This window comes from Ipomoea triloba, chromosome 14, assembly GCF_003576645.1.
Source record: "Ipomoea triloba cultivar NCNSP0323 chromosome 14, ASM357664v1".
Lineage (NCBI taxonomy): Eukaryota > Viridiplantae > Streptophyta > Magnoliopsida > Solanales > Convolvulaceae > Ipomoea > Ipomoea triloba.
Window position 1 is genome coordinate 7,624,925 of NC_044929.1, and position 27,204 is coordinate 7,652,128.

The 27,204-nt window shown below is 37.8% G+C and overlaps 1 protein-coding gene across 1 annotated transcript; it reads right to left on the minus strand.

The window, feature by feature from the left end:
- Positions 1 to 1,766: 1,766 nt before the first annotated feature.
- On the minus strand, positions 1,767 to 10,067 carry LOC116004362 (protein TPLATE). Its single transcript, XM_031244380.1, has 7 exons — positions 8,772 to 10,067; positions 7,361 to 7,957; positions 6,342 to 6,703; positions 5,208 to 5,511; positions 4,277 to 4,399; positions 3,455 to 3,907; positions 1,767 to 2,577 (listed from the first exon to the last, which is right to left on the minus strand). Exons 1-7 carry the CDS (start codon positions 9,897 to 9,899, stop codon positions 2,068 to 2,070), a joined length of 3,477 nt encoding a protein of 1,158 aa, XP_031100240.1. The 5' UTR covers positions 9,900 to 10,067; the 3' UTR covers positions 1,767 to 2,067.
- Positions 10,068 to 27,204: the final 17,137 nt, after the last annotated feature.

Consider the following 27,204-nt stretch of genomic DNA (forward strand, 5'->3'; position numbering starts at 1 on the left):
ACTTCGTTTGACTCTTATTCTGTCCCCTGAGCTCACAAACTTAAACTAACAAGCGGGCTAGAAAAGGATCTCATTGCAATCCGACTTTGATACTTATACGTATTTGTGGGGAATTTCAATATTTACCACATCAAATATATTAGGGACATCTTATATCGTCTACAAGCTATTAATTATCTATGGCGTAAGTAATTTTATATTGTACCATTTATTTTAAATATAATTAATTTTATTATGTCTAACTAGGACTGGACAGATCGGTTCAGTAATATACCATAATACCAAATGGTATTACTTGTGTGCAAATCGAACGGTTCAATTTGGTTCGATTTTTTTTAACTGAATCGAACCAAAAACCGTTTGGACAATCTGACTTTATGTTTTCTTTTCTTTTCTTTTCTTTTCTTTTTTTTTTTCTTTTTATGTTTCCTTTGTTTTTTCTCCTCCTTTTTCTCACATTTCTCTCTCGTAGTAATTCAGATAAAACTTCCTCTATTGAGGATGCTCTTATGAGAATGCTCTGGTGATTTCGACATTCGACTGTGACAACGCTGACACGATTTAGCTGTCCAATGCGGTGTTTATAGCAGCGTTGATGATGGAGTCCTAGCTAAGTCTTTCAAGACTAGCGTTGCCACCATTCATAAACTCAAGCCAGGTTTAGCTCCAAAGCCATGAAGGGTAGACCAGTGGGAGAGGGAATAATACAAGGGCCCTGTTTGGTAAATGGCTGTTAGCTGATTGAGTTAGCTGTTTGGGTTAGAAGGTATGATTTGTTGATAACATTAGCTGATTGTAAAAAGTTGTTTGATAGATTAGCTGTTAGCTGATAACTGTTTGGTATAATTTCTTTTTTCAAAAAAGCTAATTGAAAATGCTGCTTTGAGTAGCCTTTTGAATTTTAGTATTTTGGAGTTACAAAAAGCTTATTAACCAAACAACTAATAGTGGTTAAATAAGCCAAAATTGGCTGATTATTTACCAAACATGGCCAAGAAGTTCTGCTGATTTTGAAAATTTTATACTCATTGTGTCTTATTTTATATATTTGGTTCAATTATTTTAATTGAATGATATGTTCCATTCATTGCGTTTGATTGGGAAAAGTGAATAAAGGAATAAACAATTGTAATTCTATGAGAAAATGATAAGATGAAAATAAAATAGAAATTCAAATTACATTATTTGATAGAGAAGAATAAAATTATTGAGAATAAGTGATATAAAGACTTAAATACTATTGTGTAACAACAACAACCACCACCCACAACAATAATAATGGACAAAAAGTTATTTTCTTCTTCTTTTTTTTTTTCCTTTCCATTCTACGCTGCTGAATTAAAATTCATGAGGGAAGTATGAATCCAATTCCACAAAAGGAGGGAATTGCAATTTCACATAATAACAATTCCCTCCAACTAAACAATGTAATTTCTATTACCAAAGAACTAGATTGTAATTGAATTACAACTATAAGCTACCAAATAGGCCATAAAAATTGTCCCCAAAAGGCAAAATTCCCTCGCTCCTAAGCCCCACTACATTGGGTGTAATTTCTACAATTTTGTACCTTTACCCATAACTTACTATTCATTAATCAGTTGCATGTGGTGTAATTTCTACAATTTTGTACCTTTACCCATAATTTACTGTTCAATATTCAACTGAGCAGCCTGTGCAAACTTGTCAACTAAAAGTCTATAAGTCTAGAATGATAGCTCAGATGCATATTTAGTGTTAATGAGAAAGGAGACAGATCTAATAAGTGAAACAAATGATAGACATTCATAACACATGCTAACATAGCATTCATTCATCACCAACAACAAAGAAATGGTAAAACGAAACGAAATTTACATGTTGTTTAACTCTGTAAGGAGGCTAGGGAACACTACACAATCAATGAAAGAAATCAAAACAAAAAGATGATCAGCTACACAACAACTATTGCAGGCTCTCAGACAAAATCTCTAAAACAAGTTAAATGGGTTATTAGAATACAAGACAAGATGATGATAATGGAATTTATGCAAAAATTTTCGTGATAAGAGAAGGGAGGATTCGTGTTCAATTAACCTTGGTACTCCTGTCTTTGCAAAGTATGAGCCATTCCTGAATTACTGCCGTTTGAAGTGCACGGTGTTCAACCTCCTCAGCTGTAAGTTTAAACAAAGTTGTCGGCCCTTTGGGTTTACCATCTTTCTCCCCGTTCTCGTCTATTTTCTTATCATCATCTTCGTTGTCTTCCTCGTCCTCTTCATCCTGAGCAGATTTTCGAGGCCTTGCTGCTTTTAGCAATGCTATCCGCTCCATCGAGATCTTTAGCTTCTCAGCAGCAGCCACCTTCACTTCATCTTCAGGCATGTACTCGACACCCCCATCAGTCAGGTCGTCTAACCAGCCCTGTGGGTCTGCATCGATCTCCTTGGTGATAGATGCATCTGATGCTCTAATCACAAATTTGCACATCATGGTGGTTGTTTCGTCACCAAGGTCAACATTTCTACTGACTTCACTGGCACCAAATATCATCATACCGACAAAGCCTCCGTACCAAGTTTTGGCCGCAAAACAGAGCTATTAAGAGCCGGAAAAAGAAAATATATAAGCTTTAGATGCACTGCTGCTGAATAAAAAGATCCTTCAGTAGTTCTAAAGACTTATTACTTTTACCACTTATAGAATTGTAAACAAGATTCATATACTTTTGTGTATCCCATAACCCTATCTCCCGACCTAAAAATCCCAGCCTACTCAGACACCTACCAGGAAAGTATTTTAAGGAAAAAAAAAACCCTCCAAAACTTTTGGAGAAAAGAAGAATTAAAAGAACAAATCTATAAATGTAAAGCCACCAAATTTGCTTTTTATTTTTTGGAGAAAAGAACATTAAGTTAACTTTATTATCATGACATTTTCACTTAAATTTTTGGAGATAATGGGGAGCAGTTTGATATAATTTTAAAACCTTTTTGCAAAATTTGCAATTTTAACTAGTTCTTTTAATTTGTTTTCTATCCAAAATTGCAAATTAGAATCAAATTTATCCAGTCTATCTTTAGGCCAAAATTAAGTATGCTTTTTGTTGGCACAGTTGTAATATTGGCAATCATTTAAAAGGACCAAAAAATACAAATTATCATATGTAGGGCAAACACAACCATGTCAGCAAAAATCAGCTCAAGGTTTTATCAAAAAGAAAGATATGATAAATCTGATTCTAATTTGAAAAGTTTGGATTTAGTAGGTAAAATTAAAAATATTGGATAGAGTTGCAAATTTTATACTCCGTAAAAGGTTAGGATATTTGACACTATTGGGCCTAATTTTAAATTCAGCTACCTAAATAAATCCATTAAATTGAAAACAGTCAGTAAAAGATGGTCTAAAAGTTGACTGGTGGCTTAGAAATCAGAGACACATAAAACCATTCAGCACTAATCAGAAGTTTCACCTGAAATCCAGCAACTGTTCGTATGATGTGTGAGCAAACTCGATGGAAAGGTTTGGAAGCCAGAGATTTTAAGCCGCTTAAAAAGGGAGATGCTCCATATTGCTGTGCGGCAGTAGCCTTGAATCCACTTCCTTCATATGTATAAGCACCAGTATACTCCACAATGGCAGGTAAACTAGGCCACAAGCGGAAATATTCAACAGGTGAAATTTTATGCGGCAATAGAAGCTCAGTTAGGGGAATTTTGTATGGTTGGCATCTCAGAATCACAGGTTCTCCTAATTCCTTCAGGCTTCTCTTTTGCCTAATGATTTGTGGATCCTCTCCAGAGTATTCCCCTTCATATTCTGCAGGGACATCATTACCAAAGAAGGGGTAGTACAGGACTTGAACCCAAAGAGCACATCTCTCAAAATGGGAAACACCCACTGTTACACTACACAGCACTGGTTCCTGTAAGCATGCACATCAAGCTGCGTTAAGATTATCAATATTCTTTCATAATTAATAGTTTAAGAAAATAGATTCATCAGATTTTACAGTAGAAGGATAAAATGAAACCTAAATTAAGTCAGAAATTAAGATGGAGTAGAGGGCTTGAAAGTAAGTAGTTTGCAAGTTGCTAAAACCAAAGGTTAACACTCAACAGAACAAGATATAATGAATCATTATATCTTGTTCTGTTGAGTGTTAACCTTTTTAATTAATAACAAGCAGATTTTTCTGCTTTTGAGATCAGATGTTTCCAGAATAAAAAGCATCAATAATAGGGGAAATGCATGAAACCAATACATGAAGAGATGGTAAACATAAAGATTTAACCTGAGAATTGAGGTCACGCAACTGTCGCACTGCTTGAGGAGATCCATCCATGAAATATAATCCACCAGACAGCCCAACTCGCAAGTCCACCCGATTGAGCTCAATCTCTGTTAAATTTAGAACCTACACTTATTCCCATCACAAGTGCACTTAGTTTTTTTTATTAAATCATTTATAATATATTATATATAACTTCCAAAAAGAAAAAAATTACAACATAATCATGAGAGCTTTGAGAAAGGGAATCAATTCATATAAGAAAGAAGCACTAATTGCCTATCTTGCTTGTATTGCCAGATAACTGCAGATGTGGTGATAGTCTTATGGCACAAACATTTAAATTGTATCTCTAGTAGGTTTTCAACAGCTTCAAATGAATATTTCAAAATCATCAACAGAAAAACTCGAAAACAAGAGGCAAGCAAACACAAATCACAAATGCATAAAAATAAGCTGGAGTCTGTATGTAACAAAACATTGAAAAAAATTTTGGACACCTTTTCAAAATATTTGTGTTAAACTTCCGAAAATAACAAAATTATCCCTTTTCCTGTATAAGTTAGAATCAAAGCTGCAAGACCCACAATCAAGCTATCCCACATACTCTGTGCCAAAAATGTAGCAGAATCTGAAGCAAAGTTGTAATTAACCATACATTTTTGGTTTATATTTTCCATTGATTTCAAACAAGCACATAAAAGAAACTTATTTTGTTATTCCTTTCAAATTTCAGACCTTTCTTGACATTTAAATGGAGCCTCCCCACCAAAAAAAACACAAACACACAAAACAAAAACCAAAAGAGAGAGAGAGAGAGAGAGAGAGAATATATATATATATAAGGGAAACTTCATATTTCAGCACAATCCTCTCAGGATGATTGAACATCAAACTACATTCATGAAAAACACCAAAGGGAATAGGTATTAACCTTTAGATGCAGAGTGATCCTTCCATCACTTGGGTCAGTCAAATGATATGCTTCAACATAGCAAGGATCGCTGCTTCCAGTCAAAGTATATGTACTTGGAGGAACTTTGAGTAGACTAGAATCAATTCCTTTTGCTAACAGCAGAGTCAACTCATTAGGTTCAGGCCTCCAAAGTTCCAAAATAGCCTTGTGAACCAATCCTTCTAGCTTTCTGTCCTGAGCTGCTGAAGCATCTTGAAACTGAACAGTCAATTTGTGGTGACTAAATGGATAATCTCCTCTTGCTTCACTAACTCCAGCCCATCTGAAGAACAAGAAAAAAGAATCAATAACCAAAATTTTATGAAGGGTTTTCAAATAATACAAGGGAAAAATTAAACACTATATGCATGTCAGTCCCATACACACACACACACACACACATATATATATAGAATCCCAATCATATGAGAACCACTTCAAGGACAACATTTGCTAATACAAGAAATCCATTACAATCCAGATCTCAAGTCCAAGTTGATGAGAAAGAAGCTAAATGCTGGAGCACAATCATGCCTCAAGAAATATCATCAGTCCCTTCTATTTTCTGACTGTTTGAACCAAAAATTATCACACACAGGAGATAGTGAAGACATGATAGCAAATTAGAAATTTTGACAGGACATACCAAGTCAATAACAAAGGAAGACATTCAAAAAGTGGTTAGAATACGAGTTAGTTTTTCTAGGTATGAGGAGTGCACAGATATTATGTAGATGAGTTCTGCTTCTTAGGAATGTGGTAGGTGGAAACTTCAATTGGTGAAGCTTGTGCATGTTATTAGTAGTTACTTTTGGGTTTCTGAGGTTTGTGTGAGGGGAAAGCACCCCCTGGGTGCTACAAACAAACAAATAAACATGATATACCAAATGCAACAGAACAAATGAGGCAGGGCATGTTTCTATTTTTAGACAATTTTGCAGCAGCCAGACCTTGCTTGGTGTTGAATACAGGCTGACATTCAGACTAGATGTTAAATGGTCTGAATCACACTAGTTGGTAGAACACCAAGCTAAATTTCATTCATGAGTATGATATCGATGACAACTAAGTCCATCTAAAAGTTATAGGGGAAGGAAAATATGATATGCATACTTGCTTTCTGGATGGCTGGAGACATATTTTATTCTCTGCAATATTAATCGGCACTGATGCTTGTTTACGGAATCAGCTAAAGCATTGCTCCTAAACTCTTCAAGTTCTTTGGTTAGCAACTGTCCAGCCCTGGAGTTACGGGATCCCAATCTCTGAGCACATAATAGAACTGCTTGGACATCTTGAAGTCGGTTTGTTGTGCTTGCAGATGAGTCTATGTTGAACAGAACTTTGTGTATATTAGATACTATTATGTTCAGAGGATCTTCAGGGTCATCAGCCAGAAGTGGGTCTAAGCCCTCTAGATCTATGTGTTCCGAAATAGCAAAAAGCAGACGGGCACATACTCTAGGTGTGTTCACCTGTCAAATGCAACATGATTTTAAATAACATATTACAGAAACAGAACTTCCAAGTTAGGCAAAATTGCTAAATCATTTGGAAGTTGGAACACAGAAATGCACATGAAATAGAATAATATGACGCAGATATGGAGCTCAGATAATGAGATCATTATTCCTCCACCTACCCAGCATGAGAGTATATGCTCTTGTGTTAAACTATGGAGCTAAGATGGATTTTGAAGATTCCATGGTTAATTAGAAACTATGAAAATGTTTCAGCATGGTTCAAAATAACAAAAAATAATAATCTTGTGTTAAACTGGCAACAATACTTAAGGTCTGCTCAAAAGAACTTTTAAAAACGTATGAAAATAAATAAAATTAAATGAAAGTTATAGAAAATGGTATGACCTATCAAGCAGAATTGAGATTCCAACTGCTGTTGGGATTTGAAACAGGTGAATTTAATGAAATCATCACAGAATTGTACTTAATAAGGTGAAGAGTTAAATGACACCTCTATGGTTTCCAAGTCAAATCAAATCCCACATCCAAACCCCTCAATCCAAGTGCAGCCTACACAAGTTATTAATATTTTGGGATCTAAAACAATAAAAATTCAATAAAATGCTCATGGGCTTTCAAAATCATAATCACATTAAAAGCAATACAGACCTCACGTAGGTCTCTAACAAGTTCACGTTGCAAATTTTGCAATCTTGTTTCATTCAGAATCTGGTCTTGAGAAGCCCCATCTTTGACTCTTTTGACACCACCTCTTGTATCATAAATATGGCAAAGCCTAACCAGCAACTTTAAATAGCAATCAATAGCATAGGTCCGGCCCTCACAATCCCATTTGACACATGGCCTACAGACTTCAACCACTTCTAGAGCTGGTTCTGTCCAGTTTAATGCACCATAACCAGTTCCATAGGCTAAAGCTCCTATTACTCTGCTCTCCATACCAGAATTTTTTTGCTCTGGTAATGGTAGTGACAACTGAAAGCAGCTTTCCACCAGCATTGCAACTAGTTCTTCTCTAAACAAGCTTGTCCTTGTTACACCGTTAAGATCATCTTTTATTCTTCCATCCTCAAAAAGGGAAGCAATATCAGTTCCTGGAAGAGGTTTTTGACCTCTCCGAACACTTTCTTTCGCAAAAAGATCAACGCAAAGAGCAGTCCGGCAGATGCATGCTAAGGCATGCATGCGATCTGATTCTGCTCTAAGGTTTCTCACCATAAGAAGCAACCTTTTAAATAATGAAACCTGCAAAAGGTAATTCTTGGTATTAGTTAATCGTCATAATAAACAGGAAATCCCAAATTCTTCAAAAACTTCATGTGTCCCTCACCATTTAGTTGACAGTGCCATTAATTGGAAACTTTAATTGGAAGATGGATTTTGCCTACATGTTAATCGGGAAATCTTTAAAATTACGGTGGAGTTATTGAGTTAATTCGAAGTAGAATTTTCCATACATGTGACATGCCAAGCCACGAGAGATATAACAGAAGAGAATACTACAGCTCTACTGTTTCTTTTTACACCTAACCTGGAGGGGGGAAGATAGAAATAATAATCACCAAGGAAACAAGGCAGATGAAGTAAATTTGTGGTTTTTTAACACGTATTTTTTCATAATCTCAAACAAAAAAGTACTTGGTAAGCAGGATTGAAATAACAGATGAAGGCAATATGCATGTGAATTGATGAAGGTAAGTTTACACTGACACATTAAAGTGAGAAGCTGCCTCTCAAGTGTTAACACATTTTATTTGGATCATGAGCAAACCCACTAGAAGGATCAGACGTAAATGGGCAAATGGAATTTTTTAAGTTGTTTAGAGTGTCAAACATTTTTATAGACATCAACAAACTGTGAAGTAAACAACAAACTCTAGTTCTATCTTTGCCCTAAGATAGTAAAATGAACACTGTTAGTCTAGTCTTCTACTGTTATTGCTGCATGAAACATGGTCAGCCCAACCTATGCCAACTTTAGTAAAGCTTAAACTTTTGCACAAGTAATTTACTTCTTGTATTAAATAAAGTTAACTTGGTAGAGCCTAGATTCACAGACCTGCATACTAAGGTCAAGGAGATGCAAATTGGTAACTACAGCTCTGACAATACTCTCGCGTGCAGAGGAAAACTCTTGTCTGTCCCAAAGTGTGAGAATTGCAATGATGGATGTTGATGCCCACTCAGGTTTCCCTCCAGGAACATCAGCCAAGTATAGCATGTTGATCCCAACCTCAAAAATCAATGCTGGATCCAAGGATGAGGCCAAGAAAGGGGCCAGATGAGAAGCAACATCTGATACTCCAACAAACTTTTCTGCATTTCCAGAGTCCAGTGTAGTAGCGTTCTCATTCTTTGAAGATCTTGAAAGTTTTTTTATCACCTCTATAGAACCTGAGGCCACAGCCTTTACCGCATAAGCTAAAGGATAAACAGTTGCCCGGAAACTCTCTACTGGTAGGACTAACGACCTAGCCATTAGTGCATTCCTCTTCCTCCACGTGAAATCCACCATTGATGAGACCCAATTCGAACGAATTGCGACAGAGTTTTCACTGTCCACGAGCTTATCACCTGCCAACCTGCTCATTCGCTTTGATTCAAACTCCTGAAACAGCCTCCCAACGGACTCGAATGCCACTTTTGACACGGCATCAGACTTGTCAAGCATGTTCTGCCCAATCCTACTCCACCAATTGGAAACCCTATCGAGCAAGTTCATGTTATTCTCACAGAGAGTCACGAGATCGTCACGCGCGAGGATGCAACCGAGCGTCTCCGTGATGGCAAATCGTAGGTTGTCGGAGGGGGAGTCGAAGCAGCTGGAGATTTGCTTGTTACAGTCAGATATGAGTTTGCCGAGCCGGAACGAGGGGATAGCCGCGAGGATGGAGACGGCGGCTGCAGTTACATCCGGGTCAGGGAACTCGAGATCGTTGCGAATTCCAGTACAGACAATCTCCCATAAGTCGGCGGTGAGGCGAGTTGATCTGATCAGGTCGAAAGCGAGTTTCTTAGAAATGGCAGAGGCAGGAGCAGCCACGATCTCCTCCACGGCGGATTTTGCAATGATGGAGATATCACGACCGGCCGCCGATTGCTGTAGGGCTTGAAGAAGAGCTCCAGATTGCCGGAGGGCGTCATTGGACCGGAGGTCAGCTTGGATCTGAGCGAACAGTATATCCATCTATCCGCTGGAAAGCGTAATTCGTAGTGAAACTCCGGTGAAGAAGAATTTCCGGCGGGATCTCAGACTTCCAACTCCTATAGTCCTGTTGCTACACCGGGCATTTCTTTGCAGTCTTTGTTCCTCGTCGAGTTTTAGTTTCACTGTTGATTTTTTGCTGAATCCATTTGCATCAATATAAACCAATTTATGCTGTTAATTATTTCAATTTTCAGCAGAAAAATGAGAAGGATTACTTTAATTATTTCAATTTTCGTGCAAATGATTTTCTTAACACAACCTACTTTCTCATCAATTAAATTTATGAAAAAATATCTTCAAAAAATGTATTTAATAAAAGTAATTTTGTAGGAAAAATTAATTCTAGTGACACGAAATGGCTCTCCCATATAGGAGGTTATGGGTTCGAATTTCAGTGGGACAGTATTGACTCTTTGTACTTTAGTAGGTTGAGAAAATAGTTTTGAATGGATACTGCATGTCTGCATTGTAACAGAGTCAGTAGTATTCAAAAAAATTGTAGGAAAAATTAACTATAGTGTTTGGAGTTTCTGGCAATATAGTAATTAAATTACATAAAAAATTAATTAAGATGTTTGATTCGATTAGAGTTGTCAAATAGGCCCAACATGCCCGTATTTTAAACGGGCTGAGTTAGCAATTGTTATTGTATGGACCATGGTCCAAAAACGACGTCGTCTCTCCACTTAGGGAGAGACGGCGCTGTTAGATGCGCAACGTGTATATATTTTTTAAAAATATATATAAAAGGTTTGTTTTCTCTATTGCGCGTCTCGACACCATCGTCATTGCTTCTCTTGGACGCCATCACCATCTCTGCTGTTTCCCACTCTTCGCTCCGTGGTCGTGGATCCCACAAACGGCGCCAATGTTGGTTTTATCTCTCACGGAATGGTCAAACGGCAGGCCAACACCACCGAAAAATCGACTAAGCACTATCGCAAAACTAGAGTAACTTTTCAGCCCTCTTTGTATTGCGAATCGCCTTTTAGTACAATGAATTGCTTTTGCCTCTCTCGAGGCCTAGAACCCCTATTTATACAATCTAGGAGGGATTTTTCCCTTAGGAAACTTCTAAACTACTCTGGAAACTCTTTCCTTATTACATTTTAGGCACTTTCCTAATCTATCTCGACCTTCCTTCCGCATCTCCCACTCCCGCTGACGAACTCATTAGGAAACTTCCATAACTACCTGTCTTGCACCGCCCTTCTTGCACCGCCTCTCTTACCTCGGTCCCTCTAGGTCGGTCTAGTCCAACTCATCTTCTTTTTACTTCTTTTGCCCGACATTTCCTCCATGGTAATTAATCGTTTCAATAGCAATGTTCAATCACTCTGAGTCTAAGATCTTCAGCTGCCTTGTCACCTTCTCAACGATCCCTCGATTGACCGACCAATCGTCGGCCGATTTATACCGTGCTATCATACCCCCCCCCCCTTCCGAGTTCTTTTCCCCTCCTTGTCAGTCGCCCTTTTCATCCACGCCGAGCTTCAAATACCAAGCCTTAGTCTATCCCCCATCACTTCTCATTGAAGGTAAACATCTCATTCCTATTAGAGCTTTAAAAAACATGAATGTTTATTATTTTCTACCAAGGTTTATGCGTTAATATTGGTTTCTACCTAGGGTTTATACGTTTATACGAAGAATAGCTTTGTTGCAAGTCGTCTCACCTGCACTTCGTCTTCTCCACTACGCAAAATCCTAAGGTATTATTCTTATTAAAAACACACACATTCCTATTAGAGCTTCAAAAAACATGAATGCACATTATTTTCTACCTAGGGTTTATACGTTCATAGTGGTTATCTGGGTTTTTGTTGCATTTTGTGGGTTTATAATTTGGTAAATTGTTGTTGACTTCTGTTGAGGAAAACTGGAAAACTTTCATTTGCATTGTGTGGGAAGATAGGAACAAAAAATGAAACAATACAACTTAAATCAAGAACATATGTAATTAGCAGACTATTCAAAATCTAGATTTCCGTTACAACTAGTTGAATTGAGCATTTGAGCCTTGATTTGGGTGTTAAACTTCCTATTCCCCTTCCTTCTATGGTGATAATTATTGGTTTTATGATTAATTATAGGAGTTTTTCTTAGTTTTTGTTTTCTGTTCTGTACTTGCTATTCCATTTGTTAGGGTTTTGAACTTCACACCATATTGTTCCTTAATTATGTTTTACTCTTGGCATTTGTTTATTTTTTTAAAAATTTTAAATTTCATGTTAGATGTGTATATTTATGATTACTTAGTCAAGAGAGATTTAAAGGCTATTGCCATAAAAGCGTGTGTGTTCTTCTATCTCTATCCTTTCTATCACCCTCCATGTCCTCATGTTCTCTATTACTTCTGTGCCTATTCTTATCAATATTTTATGTTGAAGATGAATATTTAGCTGAGCTCCTCTTCTTGTTATGATCACGAGACACATCCACTAACCTTGATATTCCAATTCATCATCACTGTTATAAAGTTTGTGCTGTGAAACCTTTTTACTAGGGGTGGGCGTTTCAGGTTTCGATTCAATTTTTTTCGGTTTCGGTTTTAAAAAATTTAAACCATTCGGTTTTACATTAGAGTTCGGTTTCGGTTCAATTTGAAACAGTTTGGATTTAATTCGGTTCGGTTTAAGTCCCCAAATTTCAGCGATTCCTAATTTTCCGAACATACTATCACATTATCTATATCCAAAATCTAAACAATTATATAACAAAATAGCAATTCAAAGTTCAAACATACTACTAAGTACTAATTGTGAGGAAAAGACCAATTGCAGCAAACAATAAAAGCGCAAAGTAGAGAACAAGCTATAAAGAAATCAAATAAAAATTTTAAGAGAGATACACGTGAGAATATGAATTAAACGACGGAGCAGGCATCAATGGACTTAGATTTACTTCTTTATTATTATTTTTATTATTGTTGTTGTTGTTGTTGTTATTATTATTATTATTTATTATTATTATTATTAAGACCTAACAAAGTTCAGTTCCGTTTTTACTAAACCGTTTGGCTCGGTTCGATTCGGATAAACCGAACCAAATTGTCCACCCCTACTTTTTACCATCTGTCTCTTTTTTTTTTCTTTTTTTTTTTTTATCAAGAAAAGAGGGGACTACCCGAAAAAACAAAAGACTTAGGACACACCCCCGGTAGGGATACTCATAACGCCAAAAGACGCACCCCAGTCGTCGTGAACCAGTGACGCAAACTCGCTAGGAGCTTCAGACCATAAAACAAGACCAGTAGGAGACGAAAGTTCCTTCTTTGCCATGGCGTCGGCAAGACGATTTTGCTCCCTGAACACGTGCTCGCAAATAATACTGTGGAAAGACTTCATCTCAGCAACGCACCGAGTGATGACATTATTATGCTTCCCTGTAATCGGCTTCACTCCCCGCAAATGGTCAATTATCACTTTGGAATCACTTTCAACGATAAGGTTTGAAATTCCCTTGTACGCCGCCATTCGTAGACCTTGAAGCACTCCCCAGGCTTCTGCTTCCTTGACCAAGCATTGGCCAATAGGTTATATGAATCCCTCAACCCAGCGGCCAGTATCGTTCGCAACACACCTCCACATCCCGCTGAACCAGTAGTGTGAACACGGCTGCCATCCACATTCAATTTAAACCATCCAGCGTTGGGTTTCGTCTAGGGCGAAGAATGCCTAACAGAATTCCCATACTGAGAGCCCAGAACTGCATACTTCGAAAAGACGAGCCTGATCTCCGCTTCTTGCCGTTCAAGCCACGCAAGCTTAAGAGACAGCTGGTAGGTGATCTCATTAAAAACCTTGTCGTTCGCCACTTCCAGATCCACCATAACCGAATCGCGAACCGTTCTGGCCATGTAGTGGGAAGTCCTAGCGATTTGTCTCCACTTAGTTGCGCAGCCAACCAATCTGCCCAATCCAGGTGTTGAAGCTTTTGTAAGGAACTCGAATCAAGCGCTGCCTCCCAAACCCCACGTACCTCCTTACAATGCCGGAACAAGTGGTTGCAAGTCTCTTGATACCCTACACAAGAAACACAACAAATGTTAGTTGTAAGGTGGCGTTTCCCTCGCTCAACATTAGTTAAAATTTTCTCATGCATAACAAGCTAAGTAAAAAAACAGATCCTTTGAGTGAGTTTTAATCCCCAAATCGTGTTCCAAATGGACGGTCCAGGCTGCGGCGATGAATGAAGAAGCACATCATAAGCTGAGCGCACGGTGAAGACGCCATTTGGTTCTAGCCCCCAACCAACTTCGTCATTGATATTATCATCTCCCGAAAGCACGAAACCAGCAAGTAATTGGAGGATCTTATCCGGAATAAGACCTAGGAGGCGTTCCCACTTCCACCCATGACCTTCATCCCAGTAATCACTCACGGGTGCATACAACTCCGGCAAACTTATAGAGGTCCGGAGGTGAGAGTACAAAGGGAGTGGCGTAAGCCATCTGTCCATCCAAAACTTCGTGGACCGGCCATTGCGAACCTGCAGTGCTATACCTTTCTGTATGACAGGTTGCACCTCCATGATACCCCTCCACACGTTGGAAACATTCCTTAGCGTCGAGTTCCTCCTAGGATGGGAATACTTACTCATGACCATCCTAGCCCAAAGACTATTATGGTCCTGGTATAGTCTAAATCCAAGCTTCACCATATAGGCCTTATTTAAATCTTGGAGTCTGAAGAGACCCAAACCCCCGGCGTTTTGAGAACTCGTGACCACATCCCATTTAACAAGATTAAGCTTGGAAAGATTGTCATGGCCATCATTTCCCCAGATAAATTGCCTGGTGCGTTTCTCCATTTCAAGACAAACTCCCGCAGGCAGCACAGAGGTCTGCATAGTATAAGTAGGAATGGCATTAAGGACGGCCTTAGCAAGAGTCACCCGACCAGCCATAGAAAACAGTCTGGTTTTCCATCCCTCCAAACGAGCATTAATTCTGTCGAGTAAGTCATTAAAAGAGGTGCAAGTAACTCGGCCATGGATAGACTGCACCCCAAGGTACTTTCCCAAATTCGAAGTCTGTTCGATTTGCAAGTCAGTCGCTATGTCAGTAGCGAGGTGAGGGGAAACATTCTTAGAGAAAAAAACCTGAGATTTAGCGAAATTAATTTTCTGCCCGGAGGCGTCACAAAACCGAGACAGACAATCTTTGACAGTTGCTACTTGTTCTAAAGAAGCCTCCGTGAAAAGCACCGTGTCATCGGCGAAACATAAATGTGAAAAATTAGGACAGGAAGGAGCCAGCCGAATCCCTTTCCACTCCCCGGATTGGACTTGTAAAGAAATCATCTGACTCAATTTATCCAGACAAAGAACAAAGATAGCCGGAGACATAGCATCTCCTTGCCGAATCCCTCTTTCTGGACTGAATTGTTGGATTCGCTCCCCGTTCCAATTAATAGACATATGAGGGGTCCGGATACAGTGCATGATCAAAGTAATCCAACTTTGGTTAAAACCAGCTTCCGTTAAAATGGTCTCTATGAAATTCCAAGAGAGTCTATCGTAGGCTTTTTCAAAGTCCAGTTTAATTGCCATATAACCATGCTTACCGCGTTTAGTGCACATAGAGTGCATTACCTCTTGATACATAACAACATTATCGGAGATTTGTCGGCCCGGGACGAATGAGCTCTGGAAAGGACCAACCAACTTCGGGAGAATACTCTTCAACCAGTTAGTGATTGTTTTGGTGATAAGCTTGTAACTTACATTGCATAGACTAATCGGCCGAAATTGCTTTACGGTCTCCGGGGACGTCACCTTAGGAATAAGAACTAAGAGAGTATCGTTGAGTTCCCTCGGGAAAGAACCAATGCTGACTGCATTGCGAACTAGCTGGAAGAGACTATCACCCACCACTCCCCACATTCTTTGGTAAAAAGCAGCATGAAAACCGTCCGAGCCCGGGGCTTTGAAGGGGGCCATAGCCATGAGAGCAGTACGGACTTCACTCTTGGTTACTTCCCTATTGAAAGTAGACCAATCCTCCTGCTGGAGGGCGGGGAAAACCCCAACTAAAGCAGTGTGCTGCAAAGACGGAGCAGCAATGGAGAAAAGATGCACATAGTAATCTCGCACATGGTCTTTAAGGGCCTCTGAGTCCAGAATCCAATTACCACACTCATCCTTTAAGCTCGTAATAGTATTTCGCGCTTTACGAATAGTTGTGGCAGTGTGATAATAGGCCGTATTCCTCTCGCCCGAAGAAATCCATTCCTCCCTAGACCTCTAGAACCACAAAAGTTCCTCTTGATAAAGGATGTCATGGTACTCGTCCATTAGTTTCCTCTCTAATTTAAAGATGCCGCCATGGGGAGAGTTTGCGAGGCGACGTTGCACGCCATTCAAGCGAGCCAAAACAACTTTCTTTTTATGGTGAATATTGCCGAAAACATTCTTGTTCCAACCTGCAAGGACATTCCCCATACGAGAAATGTTAGCACAAAAATCTTGGTCCGATTTCCACACATTTTGAACAACCTCATTTAGCCCAGTGTTAGTAAACCAGGCTGCCTGGAATTTAAAATGAGCTGGCCTGCCATTATAAATTTGGGCTGCCACTCGTATCATGATCGGAGCATGATCTGAAGCGATCCGTGGAAGATGAGAGACTACCGCAGCCGGGAAGAGATGTCGCCATTCTAAATTACAGAAAGCTCTATCTAAACGCGCACTTTTCGCACATCCACTAGACAAGACTTTAACCCAAGTGAATTTGGGACCGGTGTAGCCCATATCAATGAGGCCTTCAGAATGAATCCACTCAATAAACTCGGAGTTGCGTTGAGACGAAAAAGTGGCGTAATTATTTGTGTCTTCCCGAGTAGTAACCGAGTTGAAATCACCAGCCACCAAAAGAGGCCCATGAAGATTATGTTTGGCGACAGTTAGTTCCGCCCATAACCGGCGGCGTAAACAATGTGTCGGGCTACCGTAGACCACCGCATAAAACCAAGGATTTCGCTGATCGCCCTGAATCTGCAAAATAACATATTGTGGATGAGTCGAGACAACCGAAACCTTCAAGGTATTATTCCAAAAAGTCCAAATACCCCCACTAAAACCCACTGCCTCTACCCGAACCCAGTCCGAGAAGCCCAACTTTTTGCATATCAAATCTGTCTGGACACCAGATACCTTAGGTTCGACGAGGCTCAAAATGGTGGGTTTGTGAGTCTGAATAAGATTTTTCAAGACACGGTGGAAAGCCTGCCCACCCGCGCCTTGACAGTTCCAAACGATGCAGTTCATAAAAACAAACAACAAGGTAAACAGAAAAAGAAACAACACAAAGCACAAAAACAAAAACAAACAGAGGTAGTGGCAACGCCACCCTTAGTCTGATTCTCCCCATTCTGATTCTCAATTTCTATAACAACGTCTCCTTCCATGTCGAAGTTGTCCGGTGGGTCAGTATGGTGTTCCGGGGTGGTGGCATCCGGCACAACCGTGGTCGGTTCTGGAGCGTCCCCATTGACTACTCTGGTCGAATTTATGACCTGACCCCCTTGCTCACCCCGAATGACTACATGTTCGTCCTCCTCAGCCGCCCGCCTAGAACCAGAGCCGGTTGTCTGTCGTCGGGGCACCTGTGCCATATCTGTAGGGGGCAAAGGTCGGCCAGCAGGCCGATCATTAGTAATCTGCTGTTCGTTCGCAATCACGTTCGCCCTCCGGGACCTAGAATTGTGTCGCGCAGTATCAGAACCGCTCACCACCGATTGTTTATCTGCTCGCCGCCCCTGCTGTTCAGTGGCCGGTTGGTCGCCCGTGTCGACTTCTTCTTCCAACGGCGCGTAGCGAGAACCGGAGGCCTGGTTCGCCCCGCCAGCAGGGATAGTGTGGCCCCCTGTGTCTATATGTTTACCAGTGCCCGGAGGCCTACCCGCTTGACGGCGGTCTTTCCTCGTGACAATCATCCACGACCCATAAGGTTTCGGACGTCGGGTAGCAGAATTGTCCAAAGCATTATGCACGACAGGGTTCGCATTTTGCGGATTTACCGCATCCTGATCAACCACACCTACGCAAGCTCCCATTTCCTCCGCCACGTCCTCAGACCTAACGGTCGGACAAGAATCTTGACGGTGCCCATACAGACCACATGAAAAGCAAACCAGATGGATACCCTCATATGCCACTTTCCAAACTTTCTCCTCCAAAGTAAAAGATAAGCATACCCTACTCTTCGTCCCATCACTTTAATGATCAAAGACTGCCGCCAAGGTGCACGGATCTGATCCTTTTCTTTAGCAGTGAAACGAATCAAAGGGCAAGTAGGATCGGCCTCCTCAATATCCAGATCATCGTTTCCCATGGGATCCGCCTCTTCGTCCTCAGAGAGCGATGCTAGCAAAAACGGGGCAGCTCCCAAACCGCTACCAACCACCGAATCAAGATAAGATCGAGGCAGAGCATCCACGATCGGCGCTGGCGTCGCCGTCCCAGAGCTAGAACCATTATCAGTTGTTTGCGTCGCCGTACCATCACCCTCGATCTGCATGGCCGAGACCGGAGGATCCGCTAGCAGGGTCTCCGCCACAACGGCCACATCCGCAAGCGATGACTGCCCCATGCCCGGAGCCTCTACTGGATCCTGCATCTCCGCACCGGAGGTACCATCGGCGACCTTCCATTTCCTTGTACTACATTCCAGTAGATCAGAGTCCTCAGAGAACCGTTGGGGAGAGAGAGCGTTTGAGTTTTCCATCGGTGACCTTCCTAACAAATCATGTTTTACCATCTGTCTCTTTTGATTCAATATTGTCTTCACCCTGTTTTTCTATCTTTTTCAAATTTTAAGATTCAAGATCTTCTACTGTTCTCTCCAAATATTCATACTCATCAAAATCCATAGAAACAACCTTCAAATAAATAAATAAATAACATACATAATATTATATTTAGCCAAAATCTACATCTAACAAATTTTAAAATAAAAAAGTTATTCTAGCAATGCAGAACACTTATCATAAGCATGATGGGCACAATTGGTGCTAGCTACCTTAGGAGAAGGCATGCATAGCTAATATTGATAGTTACATAGTTGCTAAAATACTATATATTTACTTTAATTTAGTGTTTTACAGTATCTTAGCTAGCTTTTAGCTGTATTAGTTGTATTGGTGTTGTGCATTCTGTTCACAGTCTTAGTGAATACATCATTTCTTTGTAGAGCATGGCTGAAATTATTCGGCACAACCCATACCCCCTCTACTTAAAAATTTGATGTTATTCGCTAAAAAAATTAAATTTGTATTTATTACTAACATGTCAGTTAAAGAAAAATGACTTCAAACACGGATACTCAGCAACCAAAGAGAAAATATCAGTGAAAGAGAATTGCAGAGACAGAAGGCACATCACATGCAAAATAAAAATGATCGAAGCAGACTAAAGGGGCTGCAGAACAGTCTGACCAAGAAGAGCAAGACCATAATCCCACAAAAAAAAAAGATAACTTTAACATTAGAATGTCACCTATAGAATTTCAGCGGTTGCTTGAAAAATTAACTGATGCACAAAGAAAGGCAGCTGAGGATATCAGGTTTGGATCATTGTTAAGATTTAAACTATCTTGCTGGGATAAGAAGCTAGCTAAATATTTGGTCAGCAATTTTGATATCTATAGGTGTGCATTGAAGTTTCAAGATGAGGAGATGTTGATTGAAGAAAACATGGAGAACACATTAGGCCTCCCAAGAGGATAGCTAGAAATTGTGGAAGGGAACAATTCAAATGCTATAGAAGAGTACAACAATTTGTTGGATGAATGGAGGGGACGATGGAATCTCCAAAAATGCTCCCCACTTGTGAAGGATGTATCAAAGGAAATTTCTACAAAGAATGAACATGGAGACATGTTCAAGAGAGACTTTGTAGTCTTTGTGGTTTCTACACTCATCAAGGGGAATGCAAACAGATACACAAATTTCAAGACCCTTTTTTCTTTGTTAGATGTTGATAGGATCAAGGACTTAAATTGGTGTGGTTATGTTATCAAGTCTCTTGTTGACAACGTTGAGAGATGGCAGAAAGCAAGACATACAAATTTCATAGGCCCCCTTTTTTTCCTAATGGTAATACATCTAATTAAAAAACAACTAATTTTAAATATTGTTTAGTCTCATAATGTATTTGTTACTTTCTTTCTAACTCTATTATTATTGTTATTATTGATTCAGATTTCTTATCTTGATCGGCTGCAATTTAAAGGGTAGCTACATCAGAGATACTTTCCAGCCATATATACTTGGACATTAGAAATGGTACAAAAGAGAATTGCAACTGGAAAAAAATCTGGAGAATTTGGGAGAGGAAAGGTTTTAGATAGGATTACAGGGAATTCTGATGAGAAAGTATAAACTGTAGAGGTTGATAGAGACTGTAGAGCTGAAAATGAAGAGGTTGTTAGAGATTGTATAGCTGAAAATGTAAATGTTTGTGAAAGGGAGAGAAGTGATGTTGAGAAAATATCTAAAGGATTTATGAAACTGGATGCTGCAGTTATGGAGTTTGGAGATGTGATGGCTGAGGTGTGCAGCAAGCAAGTTGGAAAGGACATCGTGAAGAAAACATTTTGCAAGATAGCTGATATACTATGCACAACATCATCCTCAAAGCCTGCTCCTCAAGAAGAATCATTATTAGACGATGATCCAATATTCAATGATGAAAACTTCCTTGCAACAGTAGCCACGCTTGAAGATGCCTTCACAAAGACATCCAATGCCTACCCAATCTCCTCACCTAATTGGGATCTTCTAACCCCAACACCAAACACACAACCTGATCAAGAGAAGACACTATTGGACAAGTAAGTTCAACAAGATAATGTAATTTATGTATAGAACAATTTAATGAACTTTCTAATGCTTGTTAATTTATTATTACGGTGTCATTGAAGAGTCCAAGCCCGAGGTTAAGGATGACCAGTACAGGAAAAGAGAGCAAAGGAAGTTCAAAAATCTTCCTTTATCATTAAGGTCCCCATACTGGACAGAATACAACCAAATGTTATCCAATGTGACTGAGAAGGAAAAGTTGTTGTCAGATTATGCTTTCATGCAGCCTTCTGATGAACATCCAAAAGAATATGTTTTTAAATAACTTCAAATCTGTTACATACTAATTTCTATCTTTAATATGTATTAATGGACAATTTTCTTGCAGAGAAATGTTGTTTAAATATAAAAGTTATTATATTGCAAGGGACCAGTTCCTCACTCTGAGAAATGGTAAGGTGGAAAAAGCAATAGTTGATGTTTGGAGCCTATGGATGAATCTAAAGAATATTGCACGTGGTGTCAGCTCACCAAAGTGTGTTCACCACATATCCCTTTGTAAGTAGTAATATGCATTATTTTTATACTTTTATTCTTCACCACAGATTCCTTTGAGTCAATGTACATTTTTAATTATATAATTTAATTTTTGTTTTATACTTTTAGATGCAAATTGATCTAGCTGTTCCTTGGAGAACTCAACTGTCTGATGTGACCAAGCAAAAGGACTTTGATGAAAAATTAGACTATGAGCTTCAACTAGCTTCCAACCTTGACGTATCTGATGCAAACTTGGTATGAATTTATAAAATCCCAGTGCCCTTATATCAATATGAAAATGTACACTATTTTTGTACCTAGTGTACATTATTTTTGTCCCTAATGTACATTATTATTGCCCTTAGTGTACATTTGACAGTGTTGGTGTTTCAATGTTTAAGCATGATTATTTCATTGTAACACTATATATAGTCGTTCCTTATACTTCTAAAATTATATGAGTTTAGGTGTTCTTCCCCATTCTTCGACAAACTGTGTAAGTCATTGACAATAAGACTCTTGGCAAGGCTGTTACCTATGCAAACAAATATGAACAGAGTGATATATTACTTGTAAGTTGCAATATCTAACATACTTTATGTTTTTAAATGCCCATATTGTTAGGATATACTGTTAATGGAAATTAACTAATGTGCATGTACATGCATTCAAATCATACTTGAAAGCAAAAAATATCACTACCTTGCTAAACAAAACGACAAAAGATGGGGCTTTTCAGCATGAGATCGTAAAGATGTTTTGGAAAAATGTTGAAAATGTAGTTGATTGTGGAGTCTATTGCATGAGGCACCTTGAAACCTACAAAGGTGTTGGACCAAAGTGAGATTCCGATTTTAAACGAACAAGTGATGATGTAAGTACCATTGTGTTTATCCTATTTCCTTATTAAGAGTTGACATATATATTAACTCTCATTGTGTTTAAATATATGTGCAGGCCAGTTTCCTAACATCTTTGAGAGCAAAGTATGCAGTATGCATATTAATGCTACCAATAAATCAGGAGAAGAAGACAGTACTCGAGAATGCAAGGAAGATATATGTTTCAAAATGACATTGAATGTTCACTGTTAATACTTGAAAGCACAATTATGTAGTCTGGAGTAAGACAATTATGTAATTTTGAGTAGCTTGATTGTTGGTTTATTGGGAACATGTTGAAGTGACAAATAATGTTAGGAAATTTGAGTAGGTTGCTATAACTGGGCTGTGGGGATTAATTTTTGATTCCTTGGTTTTTTTTTAACAAGGTTGACAGGTGCAAATTTGCAGTGACAAAAATGATGTAAATTTTGTCAAAGTTGGATAGGTTACTATGACGTAAATGTTGTTTAAATGTCATTAATCATATTACATTTTGTTTATCTAAAATAATGTACATTTTCAGTAGGTATGAAATTTACATTCTAATGCAATTAAACACAAGAACTATAAAATAATGTACTTACAAACAACAATAGTGTAGATTAAGATAAAAAATAATGTACATTTTTAGATGGCATGAAATTTTCATTTTGATGCAATTAAATACAAATACTATGCCAAAGACCTTGTGGTTAAGAGGCATAGCTGTGGCCCTCCCAAGTGAGATGTCACATGTTCGATCCCCAGTGGGAGTGTTGACTTTTTGTGCATAGTATTCAAATTCGATCCCCAGTGGGAACGTTGACTTTTTGTGCATAGTATTCAAAAAAATGTACATTATGGACAACAATAATGTACACTAGGGGTACATGTTCAGATTGAGTGGAATTTACAGTCTGATGCATTCACACATCAGCATTTTTCAGATGAAGTGAAATTTTCATTTTGATGCAATTAAACACAAGCACCGTAAAATAATGTACATTATGGACAAAAATAATATACACTAAGGTAAAACAAAAATAATGTACATGTTCAGATTGAGTGAATTTACATTTTGATGCATTCACACATCAGCACTGTAAAATAATGTTCATTATGAGTAAAAATAGTGTACATTAAGGTAAACAATAATGTACATTTTCATATGGAATGAAATTTTTATTCTAATGCAATTAAACACCTACACTGTAAAATAATGTACATTAGGGACAAAGATAATGTGCACTAGGGTCAAATATAATGTACATATTCAGATTGAGTGGAATTTACATTCTGATGCATTCACACATCAGCATTGTAAAATAATGTACATTATGAGTAAAAATAGTGTACATTAATGTAACAAATAATGCACATTTTCAGATGGAATGAAACTTTCATTCTGATGCAATTAAACACCAATACTGGTAAATAATGTTCATTAGGGACAAATATAATGTACACTAGGGTCAAATATAATGTACAATAACATAAACTTATGGCAAAAAGACTAGATCGATGGCCTAGACCATGCAGTATACTGCTAAATTGCACCAACTAGTGTAATTCAAACTCTATAATCAACTCGCCAAGCAATTTAAGTGCACAATCACAATTTCAATTACACTATGCAAACCATTAAAATATATTATTATTTAACATAAAGAACATAATATTTAAGAATAAAGTGCATCACTCCAAAACATCAAACATTGAATTCTAAATCAAAGTTTGTATCCTGCAAAATTCCATTCCAACTACAATCAATTATCATTTGGATCATTTTGAGATTTAGACCTAACACAAACCAACTTTGAACTGCTACTACCACATGAATGAACAAGATATCCATTGCCCACAATATCAAAAACAACTTGTTGAACTCAAGATTGAACTGCAACTTTTGTGTTCAATTCAACTGTCTTGCTATAATTCTTTCGAGTTATAGCTTGATTATACTTCTTTTGCACTGTACTTACCAACCTCCGGTTACGGTCTCTTTTCACACTTCTACGTACAAGATTCTGTATTACACCACATGGTAAAGGTGTTTCAAAGTCTTCTAAACAAATAGGACCTACTTCAACTTAAATCCTTCTTTTAAAATCGTCAAAACCTTCCTCACAAACCTTACGAGCTTTACAATTATCTTGACTTGAAATAACTAATCTTTGGAACTTCCTACCCATTTGTATAACCAAACTGAAGATGCAACTGTAAACATATTTGAACTGGATGAAATATCCATGATTCTATCTTCAACAGCACTTTTTGTCCACCTTCGACATATATATTGGTCAGGTATTGTTCCAACACAATTAATGTTGAGAATACGTAAACAATGTGAGCATAAGATTCCCATCTCAGAAAAAAAAAAACTTACAAGTACAACAAATGTTCATATCCTTGAGGTTTAAACAAACCTTATGCCGAACTATGTCAATATCTGGGCGCCAAACATGATATTTCAACTCATCCCACACCTACCCATTATCTCTTGATGATATGCAGCACCTTTCAGAAATTGTGCTTCAAACACATAATAAGCTTCAATAGTGTATATATCTCTGGCATGTGAAAGAACTTTAGCATGATCCATAGCCATTGTAGGCACCCCTTGAGAACACCACAAATCCTCCGTATTCTCTTTACTCTTCCATTTAGAAATAACACTAACAAAAGAATTATAGAAATCACACAAGCTAACTGTCTTTGATAGCCTTCTTCAAATATGTATATATTCATGTTGTAAATTTATATTTATTCATTCTCTAAATATGTTTTTATTCATTTTATGAATCTATTTTTGTTCATGTTGTAAATCTATAATTTTTCATGCTATAAATCTATACTTATTCATGTTGTAAATCTGTTTTTATTCATTCTCTAAATATGTTTTTATTCATGCTGTAAACTTTTTATTCATGTTGTAAATATGTTTTTATTCATTTTGTGAATCTATTTGAATTAGGTATGTATTTTGATGATAATGTGCAATTCAAGCTTGGTATGATTAGTTATGTTGTACACACAAAAGAGGGATTTATTTTGGAAAAAATGGATTAAAGTATGTTAGGGTAGAATGTCTTGGAAAGGTGTGTGCTTTTCATTTAAGTGCAGGTTGGGATGAAAGAACAAGGTGTTTTCAAGTGAAATCAATGATGTTGGAGCATAGATGCAACACTCAATTTACATTAGGGATAATTAGTCAGAAGTGGGTAGAGTGGAAATATGAAGAAAAGGTGAGGCAAAATCTTAGTATTGGTTATTCAGAGTTGAGTAGGGCCATTAAAGAAGAGTTGAACATCAATATTTCAGCAGTGAATGGACAGTAATGAGTGATCAACAAAATGTAAATAACCCAATTTCATTTTCTAAATCTATTTGTATTGATTTTCTAAATTAGTTTCTATTTATTTTCTGAATCTCTTTGTATTCATTTTGCTTTGTTTTTCTGCCTTATCAATTGTAGGGATTATCCAATGTCATTCAAGATCTATTCCCAGGAGTTCAACATAGAAATTGTGCTAGGCATGTGCATGCTAATTGGAGTAAGAGCCACAGAGGGAAAGTTCTGAAGGGTAATTTCTAGCAGATTGCAAAGACACCAAATGAAGCACAATTTGCTAAAATTAGAAAGCTTTAGAGAAGATTGATGTTGCTGCCCGCGTTAATCTTGACAAATATCCAATGCAATACTGGTGTAAGGCTTACTTCAAGGAAGATGTCAAGTGTGACATGGTAGATAACAACCTAAGTGAGGCATTCAACAGAACTTTGTTGAGTGCAAGATCAAAGTTTATAATTCCATTGCTTGAGGATATACGGGTAGCAACAATGAAGAGGGTAACAAAGAAAAAAAATAGTGGCTGAAAATTGGAGAGGAAATTACGGCTCATTGGTGATGAAGAAACTCAATGAAAGCATACTTGGGAGTGCAGGTTGGGATGTGGCATTCAATGGAGTTGAGGGGTATGAGATTAAAAAGGGCAGATTTTAGTTCAAGGTAAATTTGCATTTGAGAACTTATTCTTGTAGGCTTTGGCAATTGACTAGTATTCCATGTTGTCATGACATTTGAAGATTGATGGAGGCAATGATGCTTTTTGTGTTTTTGTAGATTACTAGCTAGTCTTTTGTAGATGTATGATTTTGTGGATGAACAAATGATTGTTTTGATACTTTAAGGCTTCTGAATTATATCAATCTGAGGCTATTTTGGTGTTGTTTTGATACTTCAATGGTTTATGGTGACTAGTTTATGGTTACAGTGTGGTGTTTATGGTTTATGTCATTCAGTTTGTGGTTACAGTGTGGTGTTTATGGTTTATGGCTTATAGTTTATTGGTTTATGGATTATGATTTATTGGTTACTAGTTTATGGTTTATTGGTTTATGGTTTATGGTTACAGTGATTTAAATGAGGCACAACATTATTTTACAGGGCATGTAATTTCCATTCATTACATTGGCAGCAATGATTTAAATGAGGCACAACATTAACATTTTTCATTCATTACCATCTCAAACCAACAATTTTACTACAATTACAATAATGAGAACAAAACACTCTTTTCTTAGTACTTTGTTTTCTTGTTTCATTTCACTAAACTCGGTTACAATTAGGTCTCGCACACCTCCTATTTCACGACTCAAAGAAAATAGCATCGCGTTTATGTCTTCATGCTCACATTCTCCCCTCCTAGAACTTTGATTATTCCATTAAAAAAAAACCCGCAACGGTTTCCATCCTGTACATGTAAAATTCAAATAGTAAACAAATTTTAAAAAAATTGCATAAAAAAATATGCTCATAAATTTTTTTTAAAACATGCCATTATGCCCATAAATTAAACAAATTTGCAAAACTGGAAAAAATTACAGTTAAACAAATTTGCCTAAAAAAATTCCATAAACAAATTTGCAAAAACTTAAGAAATAAAAAGAAGAAAAATTACAGAAGGGTGAAGAAAATTAAGAGAAAATTACATAATAAATGGAAGAAATTGAAAAAATGAATAAAATTGAAATATAAATTCTCCCAATACCTACCTTCCATCTTTGACACCCGAATAA

Coding starts and splice junctions, on each gene's coding strand:
- LOC116004362 (XM_031244380.1), bottom strand. CDS start 9,899: ATGGATATACTGTTCGCTCAGATCCAAGCTGACCTCCGGTCCAATGAC. Junction 6,704..7,360: donor TTGTTAGAGACCTACGTGAG/GTCTGTATTGCT, acceptor TGCATTTGACAG/GTGAACACACCTAGAGTATG. Junction 4,400..5,207: donor GGATCACTCTGCATCTAAAG/GTTAATACCTAT, acceptor GAATAAGTGTAG/GTTCTAAATTTAACAGAGAT.